The sequence below is a fragment of the Tenrec ecaudatus genome, chromosome 7 (genome assembly GCF_050624435.1).
Source record: "Tenrec ecaudatus isolate mTenEca1 chromosome 7, mTenEca1.hap1, whole genome shotgun sequence".
Lineage (NCBI taxonomy): Eukaryota > Metazoa > Chordata > Mammalia > Afrosoricida > Tenrecidae > Tenrec > Tenrec ecaudatus.
The window spans coordinates 50,016,231-50,036,777 of NC_134536.1; the positions used below are offsets into that span (position 1 = coordinate 50,016,231).

The 20,547-nt window shown below is 37.4% G+C and overlaps 1 protein-coding gene across 5 annotated transcripts in view; it reads left to right on the forward strand.

The window, feature by feature from the left end:
- TBC1D32 (TBC1 domain family member 32) overlaps nucleotides 1–20,547 on the forward strand; it is a 279,831-nt gene that overhangs the window by 43,752 nt on the left and 215,532 nt on the right. For 4 of the 5 annotated variants that reach the window (XM_075554618.1, XM_075554617.1, XM_075554616.1 and 1 more), the window contains exons 4-11: nucleotides 3,200–3,268; nucleotides 5,331–5,456; nucleotides 10,441–10,519; nucleotides 10,609–10,712; nucleotides 10,811–10,872; nucleotides 11,566–11,710; nucleotides 15,014–15,073; nucleotides 16,805–16,895. In XM_075554618.1, coding sequence (XP_075410733.1) covers nucleotides 3,200–3,268; nucleotides 5,331–5,456; nucleotides 10,441–10,519; nucleotides 10,609–10,712; nucleotides 10,811–10,872; nucleotides 11,566–11,710; nucleotides 15,014–15,073; nucleotides 16,805–16,895 — 736 coding nt within the window. The remainder of the gene's footprint in view (nucleotides 1–3,199; nucleotides 3,269–5,330; nucleotides 5,457–10,440; nucleotides 10,520–10,608; nucleotides 10,713–10,810; nucleotides 10,873–11,565; nucleotides 11,711–15,013; nucleotides 15,074–16,804; nucleotides 16,896–20,547) is intronic. The other variant, XM_075554615.1, reaches the window with a different exon arrangement.

Genomic DNA, 20,547 nt, shown 5'->3' on the forward strand with positions numbered 1-20,547 from the left:
AAGGCCAAAGGATCATTAGTGCCTTTTTATGTTGGCGTTGAAGAACACTGACTATGGCGTGGATTTTCAGTGGAAGGAACAAGTCTGTCAGTGCTCCTGTGAAGCGAAGATGAATTTGCCTTTCGGACTTTGAACGTGTCACCAGGAGGTCCTTAGAGAAGGACGTTATGCCTGCGAGGATGGTGCAGGACTGGGCAGTGCTTTGCTCTATTACATGTAAGTGCATTATGAGCCAGGACCAAGTGGGCAGCACTGAACAACGCCAAATTGTACCTGATAAGGCCTCTGGGTAGGGTTTCAGCAGGCAGGTAGTGATGAGTCGTTGGATTTCAGACATTTAAACTGTGGAGTCTGTCTTGCAAACTTAATGATGGGTTGAATGTAGGAAATAAGAAAAAATGGACTCTTTTAAGTCAATGTTTGAATGGAAGATAGTGCCTGCCACTCAATGATACAAGAAAATTTGAAGGAAGAGCAAGGTTGGAATACGTATCATGAATTCTATTTTGGACAGGTTAACTTGGAGATGCTTATTAAACATGTCTGTGACACTGTGAAAGACTAATTACCTAGGTAATGCTGGACATTAATGCTGATTTACAAATAATCATGTTATGTTAAGAGTAAAACAAACAAACAAACAAACGAAAACAACAAAACCTAAACTGGATGAGATTACCTCAGGATAAAAGAAAGGAGAGTATTTAACCTGGATGGAAAAGTGCTTTCTGGAAGCCCTGTGGTTTGGGGAAGTTATTTGTCCTCTGTGGTTTTCATATTTCCCAGTTATTAGGAGCTGAGAGAATATTGAGAATGAGGACAATGAATGTACAGATGTGCTTTACACAATTGATGTATGTATGGATTGTGATAGAAGTTGTATGAGCCCCTAATAAAGTGATTTTTTTAAAAAACCCAAACCAAACCCATTGCCATGGAGTCAGTTGGACTTGTTGTGAACCTATAGAAGAGATCAGAACTCCCCTGTGGGGTTTCCCAGCTGCCATTATGGAAGTGGATTGGCACATCTTTCTCCTGCTGAGCATCTGGCGGGTTCAAGTCAGCAGCCTTTCAGTTAGCAAACCTCCAGGGCTCACTGGGAAAGTACGTTGCTGGGGGGAGGTGCCATCGAGTCAGCTCCACCCCGTAGCACAACAGAACTTAACACTGCAAAGTACTGGGCCACCCTCACCATTGTTTCTATGCCTGAGCCCATTGTTGCAGCCACTGTGTCAATCTGTCTCCTTGAGAGCCTGCCTCTTTGTCACCACCCCTCCACTTTACCAAACACGACGTCCTTCTCCAGGGACTGGTCTCCTGATAATATTTCCAAAGTTTGTAAGATGAAGTCTTGCCATCCTTGCCACTAAGGAGCATTTTGACCTTATTTCTTCCCATACGGATCTCAGAGAGTATCAAGTCTTGTAGTATAGTAGACACTGAATAAGTGGAAGCTATTAAAAATATTTAGGTCATTTAAAAAGGTATTTTATATATGTAAATAGCTTTTGAGAGAAAAGACTCCTTTCATCTCCAAAAGCTATTCACTTCATTTTATCTATTTATTTCACAAATGATAACAGCATTGCTATTCCTTATTTATTATTATATTTTTAAAGATCATTTTATTGGGGACTCATAACATTCATTCATAAATTGTGTCAAGCATATTTGTACATATGTTGCCATCATTTTCTAAACATTTACTTTCTATTTGAGCCCTTGGTATCTGCTCCTCTTTTTCCCCCTCCCTGCTTCCCTTCACCCCTCTCACCCTTGTGACTCTCTGATAAATTATTATTATTTTCATGTCTTACATTGACTGCTGTCTCCCCCCACATTTCTGTTGTTCATCCCCTGATGTGGGGGATGGGGTAATGCATAGATCATGGTCATCTGCTCCCTCTTTCTCCCTTTCTCCCCCCACCTTTCCCCTACCCTGCTGGTATAGCTACTCCCATTTCTGTTACTGAGGGGTTAATCTAACCTGAATTCTGTGTGTTGTGAGCTCTTATCTGCATTAGTGTACATGCTCTGGTCTAACCAGAACTGAAAGTCAGGACTGGCGTCATGATAGTGGTGGGTGAGGAAGTCTCAAGGCACCAGAGAGATATTGTGTGTTTCATCAGTGCTATACTGCACCCTGGTTGACTCATGCCTTCCTTGTGATTATTCTATAAGGCCATGTCCTATTGTCTACAGATAGGTTTTGGGTCTCTGCTCTGACATCCCTCGTTCTCAACAATGTGGTTTTTTGGGAGGGTTTTCTGATGCCTGTTACCTGATACCTCATGATCACACAGGCTTGTGTGCTTCTTCCATTTGGAATTGTTGCTTCTCTGCTAGATGGCCACTTGTTTAACTTCAAACCTTTAAGACCCCAGATGCTATATCTTTTGATAGCCAGGAACCATCTGCTTTCTTCACAACATTTGCGTGTGCACACATTTTGTCTTCAACAATTGTGTCTGGAGCAAGAGAAACACAGAGTGCCAGGTGGCTAGAACAAAGTGTTCTTACGTTGAGGGAGGGCTTAGCAGAGGCCCAAAGTCCACCCACTTCATCAATATATTGTTATGTAAATATATGTAATAGGCCAATACCTCTATTTTTATGAATTGATGTTTTTACCTATATACACACCTATGTTTATACCTCTATCCATAGCTTTGCTTCCTAGATCTTTCTTCTGTTTCCTTTGTGTAAATCTTTGTAGGTGAAAATTTTCAGTCCAGGATTTTTTTTTTTAACCAAAGAACAAGCATAAAGAAAGACTAAAGAGAAACACAGGAAAGAAGTGAAATACAAAAAGTCCAAGCTGTGCCTAGGCTACTACTAATGCCTTTTACGGATGTACGTTGTTTATTTTATCTCTGTGTTCATGCATCTCACATTCCCTGGCTACAAAATATTTTGTCTTTAAGTCTTTGATTTTTGTCACATTCTACATATTGTAATTGCTTAGCAAATAATAATAGTTTTCATATACTCGAGAGTACAATGTTCTACTGGGACATTCAATTCCCATTTAAATGCCTTGGGAAACAAAAATGGTAAGTTTGCTGTCAGATCAACATAGATCATTCCTTTTCTTTTATTCAGAATGCATTTTGTACCTAGAACTATATTGAAAAATCATGGATAGCCTTACTTATAAAAGTCTATTAAATTAATAAATGTTCTGTCAATTATGTTGCAGAGTTACAAATTTTGTCAAGGAAAATTGCAATTGATTTTAGATCAGTTGGATCCTGGGCAACCTAAAGAGGTAAGTGTAAATGAACTGTCAAGTTCAGTCACATATCACATATTTATAATACAAGATTATAATCAGTAGCAGCTGGACGGTTTCTCAGAAAATAAGCTTTTTTTTTTTTAATGGACAATCCTAGCATGATGTACCTGGTGGTAGACTTAATGTTTTTGAGAGGAAAGCTTGCAGAGTGAGGGAAGTTTTCCTTAGAGAAACATCATGGTTTATTATCGTTTGTAAGCAGAGATTTTTATTTCATTTTAATTTTAACAGAATGAAGTTATGGGAAACTGCCTCCAAAACAATTCCTTTGTTTATGCTTTTAAGGTGATATTTTATTTAGTTCACTGATTTGAAAACAAATAAGACCTTCATGTATTGCTTTGTCTCTCCTTTTTTAACTTGTAGGAAATGTAAGCAATTTTGACATAATTTTATTATAATTAAAGATATCTCTTTGTTGAATTTTGTATGAAAGTCTGTCAATGTGAAATAGAAAGTATAAGAATTTTGGAGTATTTAAGATTTTTGTCTCTATCTTGCCCTTTGCTCTCAATTGTCAAAACAAATCAGTGTTTTTCTTGAACTTTTATTGAAAGGAAAATGAGTAAATCAGATACCTGGTTGCTGGTGAGTAGATTCTGAACCCTCGTGTGTTTCAGACTAGAGTGTGTTCCACAGGGTTTGTAAAGTCAATATTGAGATACTGTGGGTGTAGTCAAATAACCAACTTTTTTTCAACCTTTTGTTTAATAACTAAATATCTAGCCCATTAGCCCAGAAAGGGTCTCAACTAAATGAAGTTAGGAGAGAGAACAATAAATTTTTTCCTCTCTCAGCATTATGGTTTATTTTAAGGGTTTTCAGTAAATCATTGATAATATCCAAAGGCTAATGAAAGTGTGACTTGATTTTCACATGGTAATAATTTTACTTTCATTAGTTTAAATCGAATACTTGGGGATTGAGTTCAGAATATATATTTTTTTCTGCTTCTTAAATTAATAAGTTCTGAATTAAATTATGTCCTAATAATTAGCTGAAAAGGAGAAATAATTTAACACTGTCAATTAATTCCTAATTTTTGAAACGGTCTCTATTCCTTCTTGTCCCCACTCTACGGAATGTATTCAGGGATTCTTTTATTGAATTGTTGGATTGTACATTTTCAAGTACATATATGTTTTCCTCTCCCTTGCAAGGTCAGTCTAGTTTCTTGAGGACTGACCCCGCTGTGTCTAACGCCTCATTTTCTTCATCAGTAGGCTTCAGTTGTTTCAGCTGAGCAATGGCTAGTCTTTGAAGAATAGCTTGAAATCCCTGTGATGACTCATGAGGTGGAAGTGAGTCAGGGAGAAGCTTTGCTCCCAGGGAAGCTATTCTCCAGTGCTGTCCATTAGGTCAAATTGTATTGAATGGATTCTGAAAATGATTACAATAAGTTATAGGCTGTCTGTGAAAACACAGAAATTCAATGTTACATCCCATAGATGAATGATTTTTAAAAATTCTACCTCAGTGGTTAGAAAGTCAAAAACTGTGCTGTAGCAGCAAATATAAGTTCAAAGGAATTGTTTTTGTGAGAATTGTTTATGTGTACCGGAAAGGGAATGCCTCACCAGGGACCTCTGGGAAACTTTTAAACACGAAGCCCTCCATCCGCAGGGCCTCCTTTGAGGCCTTCGAAAGGAGCAAGTGTCAGGGGTAAGGCCATTGCACAGTATGCCCTGGTGACTCCGAGGGAGCCATTGTCCTTGATCCTCTCTTAGCCAGAGCTTCATTCCAGAGTCTTTTAGCGTAGCTAGGGTTTTAATATTTACTTTAAAAAAAAAACCCCTTTCCTTCTTTCTCTGCTTAGCACTTAATTGAAATAGTTGAGGGTTGTTTTATTAAAAAGTATCTGATGGCTCATGAAACTTTTTGAGACTCTTTATAAGAGACTCATTTGAAAGAGAAATTAAACCCTTTATAACAATTATCTAGACTCTGCTTTTAAATAGTTTAGTAACTATTGGGTTGTAGAATTGGTATTACTTTACTGGCTTGGTATTAATACAAATCTTTTAAAACATCTTAGGTACGATACGAAGCCCTGCAGACGTTATGTTCAGCTCCTCCATCTGATGTTCTGAACTGTGAAAATTGGACCACTCTCTGTGAAAAACTGACAGTCTCTCTTGCAGACCCTGATCCTGTGTTTAGTGTAAGAAAAATATTATAGAAATATTAAAATAGCCCATGTTCCTCCAATCTAGTAGTAAATGAAGTAAATGACAACAAGAAAACAAAACTAACTTAGTGCCAGCGAGCTGATGCCGCCTCACAGCAAACTTATAGGATCGTGTAGCACTGCCCTATGTCTCTGAGATCCTGCCTGTTAACTGGGGTAGAAAGCCCAGTCTTTAAACTGCTGAGCGGCTGTTGGTTTCAAACGGCCTACCTTACAAATTGAAGTCCAATGATTAACCATTACACTGTCAGGCATCCTTTAAACGTGATAGTTTTCTCCTAATAAAGCTCAAAGATTTGTATGAGTTCAGTTTTGCTCATGAATTGCAAGATTTTTCCTTAAATGAATTAATTTATTTTTTCATAATTAGATTCAAAGTATAACATCATATTTCATTTCCAAATTGTAGTGGACTGTTAACCTTGTATATTTTATCATTTAAAAGAACAGTCAAGTAATTGTGTCATTGTTTTTGAATTAAGAAAAAATTAAGTTTAAAAAGAATTCATGACATAAAATTGGAACAAATTAACTAATGCTCATTAGAAGAGTTTGAAGTATTTTCCTAGTATATTTCAGTGCTAATTTAAAAATTGCATACATGCTTAAAAAAAAAAGTTGGAAAATTTTAAAGCTAAGAGTTTAAAAGATGAATCATAAAGCAAATACAGAAATTGTCAAATTGTTGGATCAATGGAAATGTATGATTGATTTATTTTAAATAGTGATTTGCATAAGGCTTCAGGAATAGCTATTATATTATGGGAAGAAAATATATGTTGAAAGTACAGTAATTCTAATCCAAGGTCTTAGTCCTTGACTGGTGAGACCCTCGGGATCACATTGAGAAACTTCCCATGTTTGAAACGTCCTTCTGTAGTACTTGTTGAACGATGTTTTCTGAGCCCCACCCAAAGCATTACAGTTGATAGTTTGCACACAGTCAAAAGGGTCGACTGGAATTTTACCCAAACCATAATAAAAAGTTTTTTAAAAAAAGAAAGTACAGTAATTCTAAGGATAGTATCTCTAGCATTAATATAAAACGAAAACTGTCTGAGTATCAAATCTTAAATGTACATTAAATACTTTTAAAAATCATTTAATTGGGGGCTCATACAATTCTTATCACAATCCTGATATACATTCATTGTGTCAAGCACATATGTACATTTGTTGCCATCATCATTCTCAAAACATTTGCCTTCTACTTGAGCCCTTAATATCGGCTGCTCATTTTCCCCCTCCCTCCGCACCACCCCTTCCTCATGAACCCTTTATCATTCATAAATTATTATTATTTTGTCATATATTACACTGTCTGATGTCTCCTCCCACCCTCTTCTCTAATGTCCACCCTCCAGGGAGGAGGCTATATATAGATTCTTGTAGTCGGTTCCCCCTTTCTACCCCACATTCCCTCCGCCCTCCAGGCATCACCACTCTCACCACTGGTCCCAAAGGGGTCATCTGTTCTGGATTCCCTGTGTTTCCAGCTGCTATCTGTACCAATGTACATCCTCTGGTCCAGCCAGATTTTCAAGGAAGAATTGGGATAATGATAGTGGGGGGGGGGCAGGAAGCATTCAAGAACTAGAGGAAAGTTATATGTTTCATCATTGCTACCCTGCTCCTCTCCTCCCCACAGCCCTTCAGTAAGGGGGTGTCCAGTTGCCTACCAATGGGCTTTGAGTCTCTACTCTGCACTCACCCATGTTTACAATGATATGATTTTTTGTTCTTTGATGCTTGATACCTGATCCCTTTCACATAGGCTGGTGTGCTTCTTCCAAGTGGACTTTGTTGCTTCTGAGGTAGATGGCTGCTTGTTTATCTTCAAGCCTTTAAGACCCCAGATGCTATATCTTTTGATATCCGGGCACCATCAGCTTTCTTCACCAAATTTTTTTATGCACATGTTTGTCTTCAGTGATTGTATCAGGAAGGTGGGTACCCACTGATAGGATTTTTAGTTCTTTGATGTCTGATAACTGGTCCCTTCTACACCTCGTGATCAGACAGGCTGCTGTGCTTCTTCCATGTGGGTTTTGATGCTTCTCAGCTAGATGGCCACTTGTTTATCTTCAAGTTTTTAAAACCCCAGACACTATATCTTTTGATAGCCGGGCGCCGTCAGCTTTCTTCACCACATTTGCTTATGCACACATTTTTCTTCAGCAATCGTGTTGGGAAGGTGTGCATCCTGGAATGCCAATTTAATAGAACAATGTGTTCTTGCCTTGAGTAAGTGCTTTAGTGGAGGCCCAATGTCCATCTGCTGCCTTAATACTAAACCTATAAATATATGCACATAGATCTGTTTCCCCATTAAATACTTTTTAGAGATTCTTTTTTTCATAATTGATATGAATTTTGGGTTGAAAAAGCACTAAAGTGTTCTATATAGAATTTTTAAGGCATTAGCACCACATTTTTGTAATTAAAATTTTCCCCCAGCAAATATATATCTGTATTGAATGCTCACAATGTATATTATTCCTGTTAGATGATGGCAACCCCAAACTGGACAAGACAGAGGACATCTTTGTCCCCAGGGAACTTACAGTCCAAAAGAGGAGATCGTACATAAAGCAAATAGCTACAGATAAATATAAAGTATTACATTAATACATTTATTAATACATTTATCTATTTAATATCATTCTCTTATCAAGAAATTATAATTACATTGGTACAAAGAGTAATTTGGGAAATACTGTTTGTTATTTATGTAAGGGTAAAGAATGAGACCCCATAAGGAAGAGTAGAGTTTGCCTCATAGGGTTTCTAAGGCTCTCGTCTGTCTGGGAACTGACTACTGAAGCTTTTTCTCATGGAGCAGCTCATGGGTTTCAATCATCCCACTTTCAATTAACAGCCACTAGCTTAATCACTGGACCACCAGGGCAAGTAGTTGTGTAATTACGTAACACATACTTGCAGTTCAAACATACAAACACCAGAGGGTGTTGCAGACTTCTCTACAAATTCACTGAGCTAAGAAGTGCAAAGAAGGAAAGGCTATTGTTGGGTCAATTTTAACTTTTATGATGCTAACATAAATGCTATGTTACATATGATGCTAGCAAGAGAAAGTTACAAATTTCCCTGTATTTTCCCCATTCTTGACAAAGGCAGAATGCTGACCTAATGGCTCTTAACATTTATTTAAAAATTTAAGTAACAACTTATTAAGTGTAGTAAGATGAACTACCGTGTTTCCCCGAAAATAAGACAACCTCAGAAAATAAGACCTACTTACAGTTTTACCTCTCGCTGAAATATAATACATCCCCCTGAAAATAAGACATCCCGAAAATAAGACCTCCCAAAGCTACCATAACTCTGGACTCTGAACTGTAGTGGTGGGCACAGCTGCACAGCTCCCTGTTGGCCACAGCATAACTGGAGCAGACAGGAAGTGCAAGGTCTCTTTTAATAAAACAATAAATCATAAATATGTACTGTATTCTTCTTCATGGGAAAATAAGATATCCCCTGAAAATAAGACCTAATGCATCTTTGGGAGCAAAAATTAATATAAGATACTGTCTTAATTTCGGGGAAACAGGGTAGGAATATTTTAGTCAGGGCAGATAATTATGAAGGAGATGGCCATGCCATTAAGTTAATAAAATTGAAAAACATTTTATTAAGCATTTTGGAAACGAAAACAAGATTTTTGTATTTTGACTTTGATTCTATTTCTATATTTCCTATTCTAAGGGACTATTTATTCCACGTAGCCGAATAAAGCCTGTAGTGATTGTACAGTGTGGGGATGGGTCTTTGTCATTTGCGGCAACTGTGTAAAGACTTGCAGAGGACATTGAGCGTTCTGGAATCTCCTGAGGTTTTTAGAAGGGATCTTTAGTCAGTTGAAGAATCATTTCTTGGAAGCATATTATCTCAAAATTTTATAAAAGCAGACTGATTAATTGGTATATAGTTTTCCAGAATAGAAATTTTGGTGCAGTTTTATATTGTTTTTATTTAATTGAAAGTCAGATTTTACTAGTAGGATTCATTTGCTTGCAGTGTTATTAAAGTTGGTATAATTTAAACTATAATAATAATACTATTTTTCAAACCCAACTAGTGCCAGACTCTATTCTGCTTTACATCTGTTATATCATTTAGTTTGTAATAATTTATACTTTTAAGTTTTAATAATATACAACTTTCAGGATGTCTACATTTGTAATGCTATTCTTGAAAACAGGCAGCATGGTTGGAGAGTTCTTAATATCCAATTACTAAAACTACCCACATAAACAATTAAAAAGCAAGCAAGTAAGTAAATAAACCTTGCATTTGGAATGGCTCTTCAAATTTAGCATTGACTTCCTTATCCCTTTGTTTATTGGCCCTTTAAGAGCTCTATTTCCTTTATCTAAATCTTACCTTTCTCTCTTTCAGTGTCAATACATTTACTAAAAACACATTTTAATAATATGTTATTGTTATTAGATTTACTATTATTTGTTGCGGTCCGTTTTATGTTTTGCAAACCTAAACCAGATTCTGGTGGAATCACCAAGACAATGGCCCTTAGTCTCCCTTCAGGTCCAGGACCTGAGCTCCCCTCATATGGAAATCACCCCCCATTTGAGATCTCAGGGAAAGCCTTTGGGCGAGGGCAAAGTGTGCTTAGGAAGGAGGGGATGGACACTGGAAACGCAGGGAGCAATCGGAGTCAGCCACGCACATTGAGGGGTTGCGGTGGATGACAGAATGTGTATCAATTGTTGAATGTGAAACTGATCATCTGCTTTGTAAACCCTCACCGAATTCACAAAAAACAGTTTTTAAAAAGTGCTTCTTTTTATAGGTATGTTTCTACTCTGGTTTCTGAAGGTTTATTTTCTAGGAGTTTCACAATTGCAGAGGATGGTCTTGTGTTGTGTTTCTGTTCTTGTAAGAGTCTTAGCTGCAAATCTATTGTGTCGTTTAACAGGACCGGATCTTAAAATTTTATGCACAGACATTTACACTTTCACCGTTACACATGACTAAAGAAATTTACACAAGCTTAGGTATGTATGTTTATAAAATCATCTAATAAAATGCCTTTTTCCTCTTTAATAGGTACTTACAATGTACTTTTATTTTTTTTAATTTTTAGCTAAGCATCTGGAGTTATATTTTCTTTCTAGAGAAAATCATATTCCAACTCTTTTAACTGGTATAGATATAACTAATCCGAATATGACCCGCTTACTTAAAAAGGTACTCATTTGTTATAATATCCTTTCATTTTTAGTTAAATAGTTCTGCATATAAGAATTCTAATTTCTTAAAATCTGTTGACCACTCCCTTATTGTAGGTTCGTCTTCTAAATGAATATCAGAAAGAGGCTCCATCTTTCTGGATTCGTCATCCAGAAAAGTAAGTATGCTTGATCTTTGACTTCACGAAATATGCCTTGAATACTTTCCAGAGGGAAAGACTCACTGGAGGCAGTCTTACTTGATTTAGATGAGTGGGAAGGGACTAACAACGTTCGTTTTCTTCAGTGTTCTTGTCTGGAGTAGCGCTGTGTAAAGGGCTCTATGGGGGTACAAGTACCATTTCATATCATGTATCACACTCACTCTCGTGGAGTCGATTCTGACTCAGAACAACCCAGTAAAAGGTTTCTGAGGTTGTAAGTCTTTTGGGGGAGCAAAAGCAAATAGCCTCAACTTCTCCCCAGATCAACCTTGTGGTTAACAATCCAATGCTTACCTAACAGGACGATAAAAAGGATGTTTTAGCCTCAGAATCTTTCACTAGTCTCTGCTACTTTGGACATAATTCTTCAAAGTTCTTCAATCCTTGCCCTTTCAATTCTTAAAATTTGTAATAAAGTAAGAATCTAATAGAGAAAGTTAAAATTGGAAAGCCAGTGATGTAATAGAAAGAACATGTTTTTTTAAGGCAGAAAAAGAATTGGGTATTTTGTCATTTACTGAAATAGTGAATATTGTTTTTAAACAGTCTATTTAACTTAAACATTCCACAAAGATACAATATATCACCAGTGTTGTATAAAGCATGCATTGTTTTATTTCTTAAAGTAGTTCTCTTCCAAACTTTAAGGTATATGGAGGAAATCGTGGAGAGTACGCTGTCATTGTTATCAGTTAAGCATCATCAAAGCCATCTGGTCTCGCAAAAGATTTTGGATCCAATTTACTTTCTTGCGTTAGTCGATGCCAAGGCTGTGTGGTTCAAAAAGTGGATGGTAAGGACGAGTAGGATGTCTTTTACATCTATTGCATTGCTATATGGGTTTTAAAATAGCTAACGTTTATTGAGTGTTGAAGATTTCTACTTGATTTCCTAGGTGTCAATTCCTTTATTCTTGAATAAAGAAAACGATGTTAGTGGCATTATTGTTGCTACCACTAACTTGCATTTTCCTCTCCAGCAACTGAAGCACAAGGTCGCCATTAGGCGGGTCAAGTTTATTTATTTACGTAGAACGTGGCAGAGTGAGAATAGAATTTTAAATGACAATGCATCTGCTGAATGACCTACACCAAACCTAGTTTCCTTTAGTTCATACACTTAAATTAATAAGTAGATGGAAATAATAAATACATAATACAATGTATAACAATCTGAGTGGCATAATACATGCTTAGTTACCTAGAACATAGTTCTGGCCTGTCTCTATAAGTATTTGCTGAATTGATTCATTCAAAATACTTTTTTTCATCATTTATGAAACTACTTTTTTTGCTAACTTATTTTTTGATTACCAAATAATGTTATTTTATAGAAAATATACAAGATGTAAAAGATCAAATAAACTTAAATCTTATTGTACCAAATAGAGATAACTATTTTTAATTAAATCCTTTTTTTGGAGGCTTGTACAACTCTTATCACAATCCATACACATATCCATTGTGTCAAGCACATTTGTTTCCATCATCATTCTCAAAACATTTTCTTTATATTTGAGCCATTGGTATCAGCTCCTCATTTTTTCCCCCTCCCGCCCCCATCCTCACTCCCTCATGAACCCTTGATAATTTATAAATTATTATTATTTTGTCATGTCTTATACTATTCAATGTCTCCCTTCACCTACTTTTCTGTTGCCCATCCTCCAGGGAAGGGGTTATATATAGACCATTGTGAAAGGTTCCTCCTTTCTTCCCCACCTTCCCTACCATTCCTGTTATTGCTACTAAAAGGTTTAGCCCTAAAGGTTTATCTTTCCGGTATTCCCTATGTTTCTAGCTCTTATCTGTATACTGTACATCCTCTGGTTTAACCGGATTTGTTAGGTAGAATTGGGATTATGATAGTTGGGGGGGGGGGAGGGAAGCATTAACGAACAAGAAGAGAGTTGTATGTTTCATTTGTGCTATACTGCACCCTCATTGGCTCCTCTCCTCCCCTCAACCCTTCTGTGAGGGGATGTCCACTTGCCTACAGATGGGCTTTGGGTCTCCACTCTGCACTCCCCTCATTCACAATGCTATGATTTTTTGTTTGTTGATGCCTAATACCTGATCCCATTGACACCTCATGATCATACAGGCTGTGTGCTTCGTCCATGTAGGCTTTGTTGCTACTCAGGTAGATGGTTGTTTATCTTCAAGCCTTTAAGACCCCAGATGCTATATCATTTGATAGCTGGGCACTATCAGCTTTCTTCACATTTGCTTATGCACACATTTGTCTTTAGTGATCATGTTGGGAAGGTGAGCATCATGGGATGCTAGGTTAATAGAACAAAGTGTTCTTGCATTGAGGGAGTACTTGAGTAGAGGCCCAATATTCATCTGCTACCTTAATACTAAACCTACAAATATATGCACATAGATCTATTTCCCCATCATCATATACACATATATGATACTTGTGTTTAGACCTCGATAAATGCCCTTTGCCTTCCAGTTCTTCCTCTATTTCCTTTTATTTCTTCTTGTGCCATGATCATGCTCAGTCTTCATGTGGATTTCAGCAATTCCTCTGTTTGATTGCCCTTGATCAAGCCCTACCAGACCTCCTGCCATCAATTGCCTTCTACCATCATTGCCATCGATTTTGGATCACTTGTTGGTCCCTTGTCCCTGGGTTTGTTAACACATACTTCCTTTCCCCCACCTTCCCCCTCTCCCATGTCCCCCTGGAACTGTCGGTTCTATTGTTTTCTCCTCCAGATTGTTTTTTCTGTCTATTATCTAGATAGACCGATAACCACTATTAAAATTTTGTTTTCTGTAATTTTATTTCTTAAGTATATTTTAAAATGTATCTGCTCAAGTATATATTGACAAGAATTTTACTAAATTATTTGTAAATAACTTTTTTCACTGAAATGTGTTTATCTAAGGTACTTGACTTGTAAGAGAATAAGACAGAGCTTCTAAAGACTTGCCAATAAAAATATTAAAAAATTATCTCCCAAATGTATTATACTATTGATACAAATTCATCATATTCTCCTATACTTTCTTTGAGTCAAAGGAATTGACATACTTTTTGTAATGTAAAGGAAAGATAGTAAATGTTTTCTCTGTGTGGGCCATTTCCATCACAACTGTCTGGTTGTAGCTAAAAAGTACAAATCAGTAATATGCAAATAACAGGTTAGACTGTGTTCTAATAATACTAATTTTTCTGAATTTTCCCTGAGGACCATTTGTGGACTTTGGTATAAGGCATGTTCTGCTTAGATTCTTTTTCTAACATTATCAATATTAAAAAAATAATTTAAATATAGGTTAACATATTTTTCTTACTAAGCTAAAAAAAGGGTTAATGGGTTTGAGGTAATAATTTAAGCTACAAGGGTTAAAATCCATACAGTTTTGTTTAACACTAGAGTGCCCCAAACCTTACTTTAATTAATGCAAAGCTTGTGCTTTAGAATTTTGATAGTTTTCTGTGCCCTTGTTTCTGTAACACTTATTTTTTGCTTCTGAGTAAAATGACGACCAAGATGATACTTATTGTATTTGAGATAAATAAGGTTTATGTATGTCTTCCCCGTGGCTTTGCACAATGCATAAAAGGCGTATTTTAATTTGGGGCACTTTGAAGCATATTTCAAAATGATTGGCAGGAAATTATTAGAACTTTGTCCCTTTGGAACATTTCAAACTTTGGCACATTTCCACACATGTAGACAAAATTTTCAGCATCAAAGTTGTGCTATTTTTCCCACTTTGCTTTGGTTGCTGTCGTACACTGGTAGCCGGGGAAGTTTTCTGGTGCCTGTTTAACATAGATGAACATGGAAATCTGACAGCGTTGGAAGGTAGAGTGCCCATCATTATGTGACCCGCACGTTCTTTGTCTGACTTGATCCTTGTCATTGCTGTGGTTCTAATCTAACCCACAAAGAAGACCTGTTTGGTGCTGATTGCAATAAATTCATCCTGAACTTTGTAAATGAACCCACAGTAGTTTAAAGCCAAGTTACTGTGTAATTAATGATGTGGTTACTGGAAAATATACAGAGAAAAGTGATTTTAAATGGTATAGCATGAATATTAAATCAAGTGCCATTTCTTCCTAATTTTAGCATGCATATTATAGTAGAACTACACTACTAAGACTTCTTGAAAAGAAATATAAATCTTTGGTAAGTCTGCATTTCTATTCCTACATTGTGAAATCATACTGTAAAAGATGTAAGATGTAATTAATAGAATATGTAATGCTGGTTGGTAGTAATGAATATTCCATAATGAAGCCGTTTCCCTTTGATGTGATTTTTAAACCACCAACTTCTGAAACAAAATGATAAAAGCAGAGTCTTACAATACAGTCAGGACAGTAGTTAAATATATAGTAAAATGGAATGTTATAAATAATGGGCTTTAAAAGTAATTTGATTCAGATAATATGTTTATAGAGGATTGAGCTTCATAAAAGTACCATGATTTGGAGTGAAGCTTTCTGGAAAACATTTCTGAATTACAAATTATTTCAAACCTTTGAAAATTGGGTTGAGTATCAACAAATACAGGTTAAACATGTAAAATATTTTAGTGAAATTATCTGCATTTATTACTTACTACTAGGGAACAATGTGAAAGCCCCAGAGAGACATGGAAAAGATATTAGCAAGCCTAGGAAATAACTCTTCACAAGCACCCAAAAGGATGCCACTTATTAAAACATTAAAAAAGTTATAGTCATTCAAATTTGAAACGACAAATACAGTTTATGTAGTTAGAAAGAGTCTTCAGTTTAGAAGTCCAGTGTGGGGACATACTCGTAGACCGGTGTGCTTTGGATGAGCGCTGCAGTGCGGAAAATGAAAGAACAGTAATTGCTTTGTGTGTGAGAATGGAAAGAACTGAGTAGGAAAAGGGAAGAATATCAAACAATAGGATGGGAATTCACTTGTAGAGGTAACACGTGCTTAGAAATATCCAGAAAAACGGAATTGTAATAAACTATTTCCACATCTCATTTCTTTCCCATTCCTTATTTAATGGATTTCCCCACGCCACCCCCCACCCCTCTAAGCCCCCCACATATGACCATAGACTGATCTAGGTAGAGTTGGGAGAGGGCTGGGGAAAGACAGGGTGAGTTTTTCCTGTGGTGACTGGACTTAATGGATAATAAGTGATTGCTGCTATCACAGAAGCCCCAGTTGGAATATTTGAAATATGTTTCTTTTAGGTAACTCTAAAAATCAGTTTCTTATTTTTGAAAAGTTGGCGTTTACCAAAATCATGCTCCAGCTATGCCAGCAGAGTTAGTTTACTGTGAGTCACGTCAGTGTGTTGCTAACTCGGTCCAGCCTTTTATCTTCTGCGCAGGCACACCGGCTTGAGATCTCAACTTAAGTGTCCTTTTCTCCAAACAGCGTCCTCTGAACCTCAATGTCAGTCTGAATTTGCAGAATATTGAAAGATAATTTCCTTTATATTTATTTTTTAAAGTAAACTTGATTGTGCTTTTGAGAAGAAATGGGAAAAGAGATGGAAACTATCCCCTTTTTCCATTGCTACTTTACAGAATGATGGGCCAATTTTGCGCATCTATGGCAAGAACTTTGGGCGCTCCATTGCTTTGATTTTCTGTCTATAGGAGATGCTTGTGTAAGGACTTGTTAAAACACGACCAGGCCGAGTTGCTCACTGAAGCTTTCCCTCAAGCCTCCCAGCAGCGCTCTCCACAGAGCTAGCCTCCATATAAACTGGAGAGACTGAGCTTCAGTGGCCTAGAGAGGTCCTAGTCTAAATATTTTTCTTCCACACTTTTTGGAAATCATTTTTGAGGCCATGGCAGTTTATTTTAATGCTTGGACCTGCATGCCGCAAATATCCGGAGTGAATAAGATATTATTATTTATCAGATAACTGCAGCAGTTCAGCAGTGCGTTCACTACTTTGAATTATGTGAGACCATGAAAGCCGATGAAATGTTGAGACATTCAAAGCATTGTGGTAAGTGTTCTTTCTTCATTATGTACATTACAAATGATAGAAATGTATCAATAAAAATAACATACTTTCTATAGTTCTTGGTAGCATGGAAAATTAGGTCACCTTTGCTAGTGATCCAAGGCATTTTCCCATATCTTTCAATTGTATGCTGTCACGATTAACTGTTGGTAACCCATCTGGTTTGATGTTAATGTGTAGCCACACCGACTCTTACCTCTTTATACCAGGGCCTGTATTCTGGTGTCCTACAAGAATTTGCTGTGCTTCTTTTCTCCGCTAGTCTGTCACTGAACCAGACTTGCATTTCTATCTTGTCCTCATTATTGAACATCCCAGGCTACTCTGTGATTTCTTTCTGCTTCCCCTCAATCTCAGCAAAAATGTCCTAAATGTTTCACAATCTGGTCCTAATCTCTCAATTTGTTGCCATTCCCTAGTTATTAAGGGAATCTACAGTAAAAATATCTTGCATATCATTTTCTCTGTCAGTTTGTATCCAAAATGAGTTGCCTGTACTCATTTTGCACAAATATGCATCTCCTTTGTCGTGAAAGATTAGTCTTCCAACTGGAAACACAGGGAATCTAGGACAGATAAACCCCTCAGGACCAGTGGTGAGAGTGGAAATACTGGGAGGATGGTGGGAAGGTGGGGTAGAAAAGGGGAACCTACAGGATCTACATATAGCCCCTTCCCTGGGTGACAGACAACAGAAAAGTGGGTGAAGGGAGATGTCTGACAGTGTAAGATATGACAAAATAATAATAATTTATAAATTATCAAGGGTTCATGAGGGAAGGGGAGAGTGGGGAGGGAGGGGAAAAATGAGGGGCTGATACCAAGAGCTCAAGTAGAAAGCACATGTTTTGAGAATGATGAGGGCAACAAATGTACATATGTGCTTGACACAATGGATGTATGATGGACTGTGATAAGAGTTGTACGAGCCCCCAAGAAAATGATAAAAAAAATAGACTAGTCTTCCTTTTAAATCTTTCAAGGAGACTTTTCCAATAGTCTACATTTGTATTGCTTGTATGCTTACATCACATGACTTATCACGCAGATGTGATTCTTTTATTGCGTGTTGCTTTTCTAAGCAAATAGGAAATTTTTTGAGTATGAAAATATCTTATAATTTTCTTTCTAAGAAAATGAATCTTAATCTAATCTAAAACAATGAAGATGGGCAAAGTTCAATAATTAACAGGTTTCAGAAGCTATTGTAGAAAAGGAAGTCTAGAAGCTACGATTTACACTTTAAGAGAAAATATAGGAAAGGATACATAAATGATTGCAATGATAATATTCATATTTTACTGATTTCTTGATACTAAAAGACTTTATTTTTATAGCTTTTATTATATATAAAAAAGAAGCTCTTCTTTTCCCCCTTACACATCTATTTACCCTTAATGGCTTTAGTTTATTTTTTAAAGAAAACTCCAGATTTATTTTCTATAATTTCTTTCAAAATCCTTGCTGTTACCTTGTTCTGTTTGCTATTCCTGTGATCTCCCCCTCTTTGTTGTTTGTTAGGCGCCATCGTGCTGGTTCTGAGTATTAGAGATCCTAAGTACAAAGACCAGGACCCTGCTGGTCCTGCCCCATCCTTACCATCATCTCTGGGCCCATTGCTGCAGCATGGGGTCAGTCCCTCTAGTTGAAGGTCTTTCTCTTTCACGCTGCTCTTCTAGTTTTCCAAGCATGATTTCCTTTCTCCCAATTTAGATCAGTTCAATCATCCATCTGCTTTGACACTCAGATAATTGAGCAAGAGGGAATTTGTGATACCGGTGAACAGTACAAATACATATACTTCTGGCTCAATTGTTCTCTTTGCGTTGCCTAGGAAATTTTTTCGTAGTCGATGCAGAAAAACATCATATTCTCACCAAACACACTGTCGTGTTGTTGTTAGGCGCCATGCAGTCAGTCCCCACTCCCAGCGACCTTGTGTACAACAGAACAAACGCTGCCTGCTCTTGCCCCACCCTTAACACCCTTCCTGTGCTTGAGCCCATTGTTGCAGTCACTGTGTCAATTCGTCTCCTTGAAGACCTCTCCCCCCCCCCCCCCCGCCCATTTACTTTACCAAGAATGATGTCCTTCGCCAGGGACTGATCTTTTCTGGCAACATATCCAAAGTTTGTAAGACGAAGTCTTACCATCTTCACTTATTTATTTATTTTACTTCACTTCACTTATGTATTTAATTTAATCAAGGACTCTTACAGCTCTTATAACATTCCATACATCAATTGCATCAAGCACATTTGTACATAAGTTGACATTATTTTCTAAACATTCATCTTCACTTTTTTTTTTAAACGTTTTATTAGGGGCTCATACAACTCTTATCACAATCCATACATATACATACATCAATTGTATAAAGCACATCTGTACATTCTTTGCCCTAATCATTTTCTTTTTTTTCTCCTCTTTTCTTTTTTTACATTTTATTAGGGACTCATACAACTCTTATCACAATCCATACATATACATACATCAATTGTATAAAGCACATCCATACATTCCCTGCCCCAATCATTCTCAAAGCATTTGCTCTCCACTTAAGCTCTTTGCATCAGGTCCTCTTTTTTTTCCCCCTCCCTCCCCGCTCCCCCCTCCCTCATGTGCCCTTGGTAATTTATACATAGTTATTTTGTCATATCTTGCCCTACCCGGAGTCTCCCTTCCCCCACTTCTCTGCCGTCCCTCTCCCAGGGAGGAGGTCACATGTGGATCCTTGTAATCAGTTTCCCCTTTCCAACCCACTCACCCTACACTCTCTCAGCATCGCCCCTCACACCCTTGGTCCTGAAGGTATCATCCACCCTGGATTTCCTGTGCCTCCAGCCCTCATATGTACCAGTGTACAGCCTCTGCCCTATCCAGCCCTGCAAGGTAGAATTTGGATCATGGTAGTTGGGGGGAGGAAGCATCCAGGATCTGGGGGAAAGCTGTGTTCTTCATCGGTACTACCTCGTACCCTAATTAACCCATCTCCTCTCCTAAACCCCTCTATAAGGGGATCTCCAGTGGCCGACACGTGGGCCTTGGGTCTCCACTCTGCACTTCCCCCTTCATTCAATATGGTATATATATATATATATATATATATATATATATATATATATATATATATATATATATATATATATCCATACATATATTCTTTTTTTTTTTGCATGATGCCTTATACCTGGTCCCTTGGGCACCTCGTGATCGCACTGGCTGGTGTGCTTCTTCCATGTGGGCTTTTTTGCTTCTGAGCTAGATGGCTGCTTGTTCACCTTCAAGCCTTTAGGACCCCAGACACTATCTCTTTTGATAGCCGGGCACCATCCGCTTTCTTCGCCACATTTGCTTATGCACCCATTTGTCTTCAGCTATCCTATCATGGAGGTGTGCAGCCAATGATATGATGATTTTTTGTTCTTTGATGCCTGATAACTGATCCCTTTGGGACCACTCGATCACCCAGGCTGGTGTGTTCTTCCATGTGGGCTTTGTTGCGTCTGAGCTAGATGGCCGCTTGTTTATCTTCAAGCCTTTAAGAACCAGTCACTATCTCTTTTGATAGCCGGGCACCATCAGCTTTCTTCACCACATTTACTTGTTCACCCACTTTGGCTTCAGCAGTTGT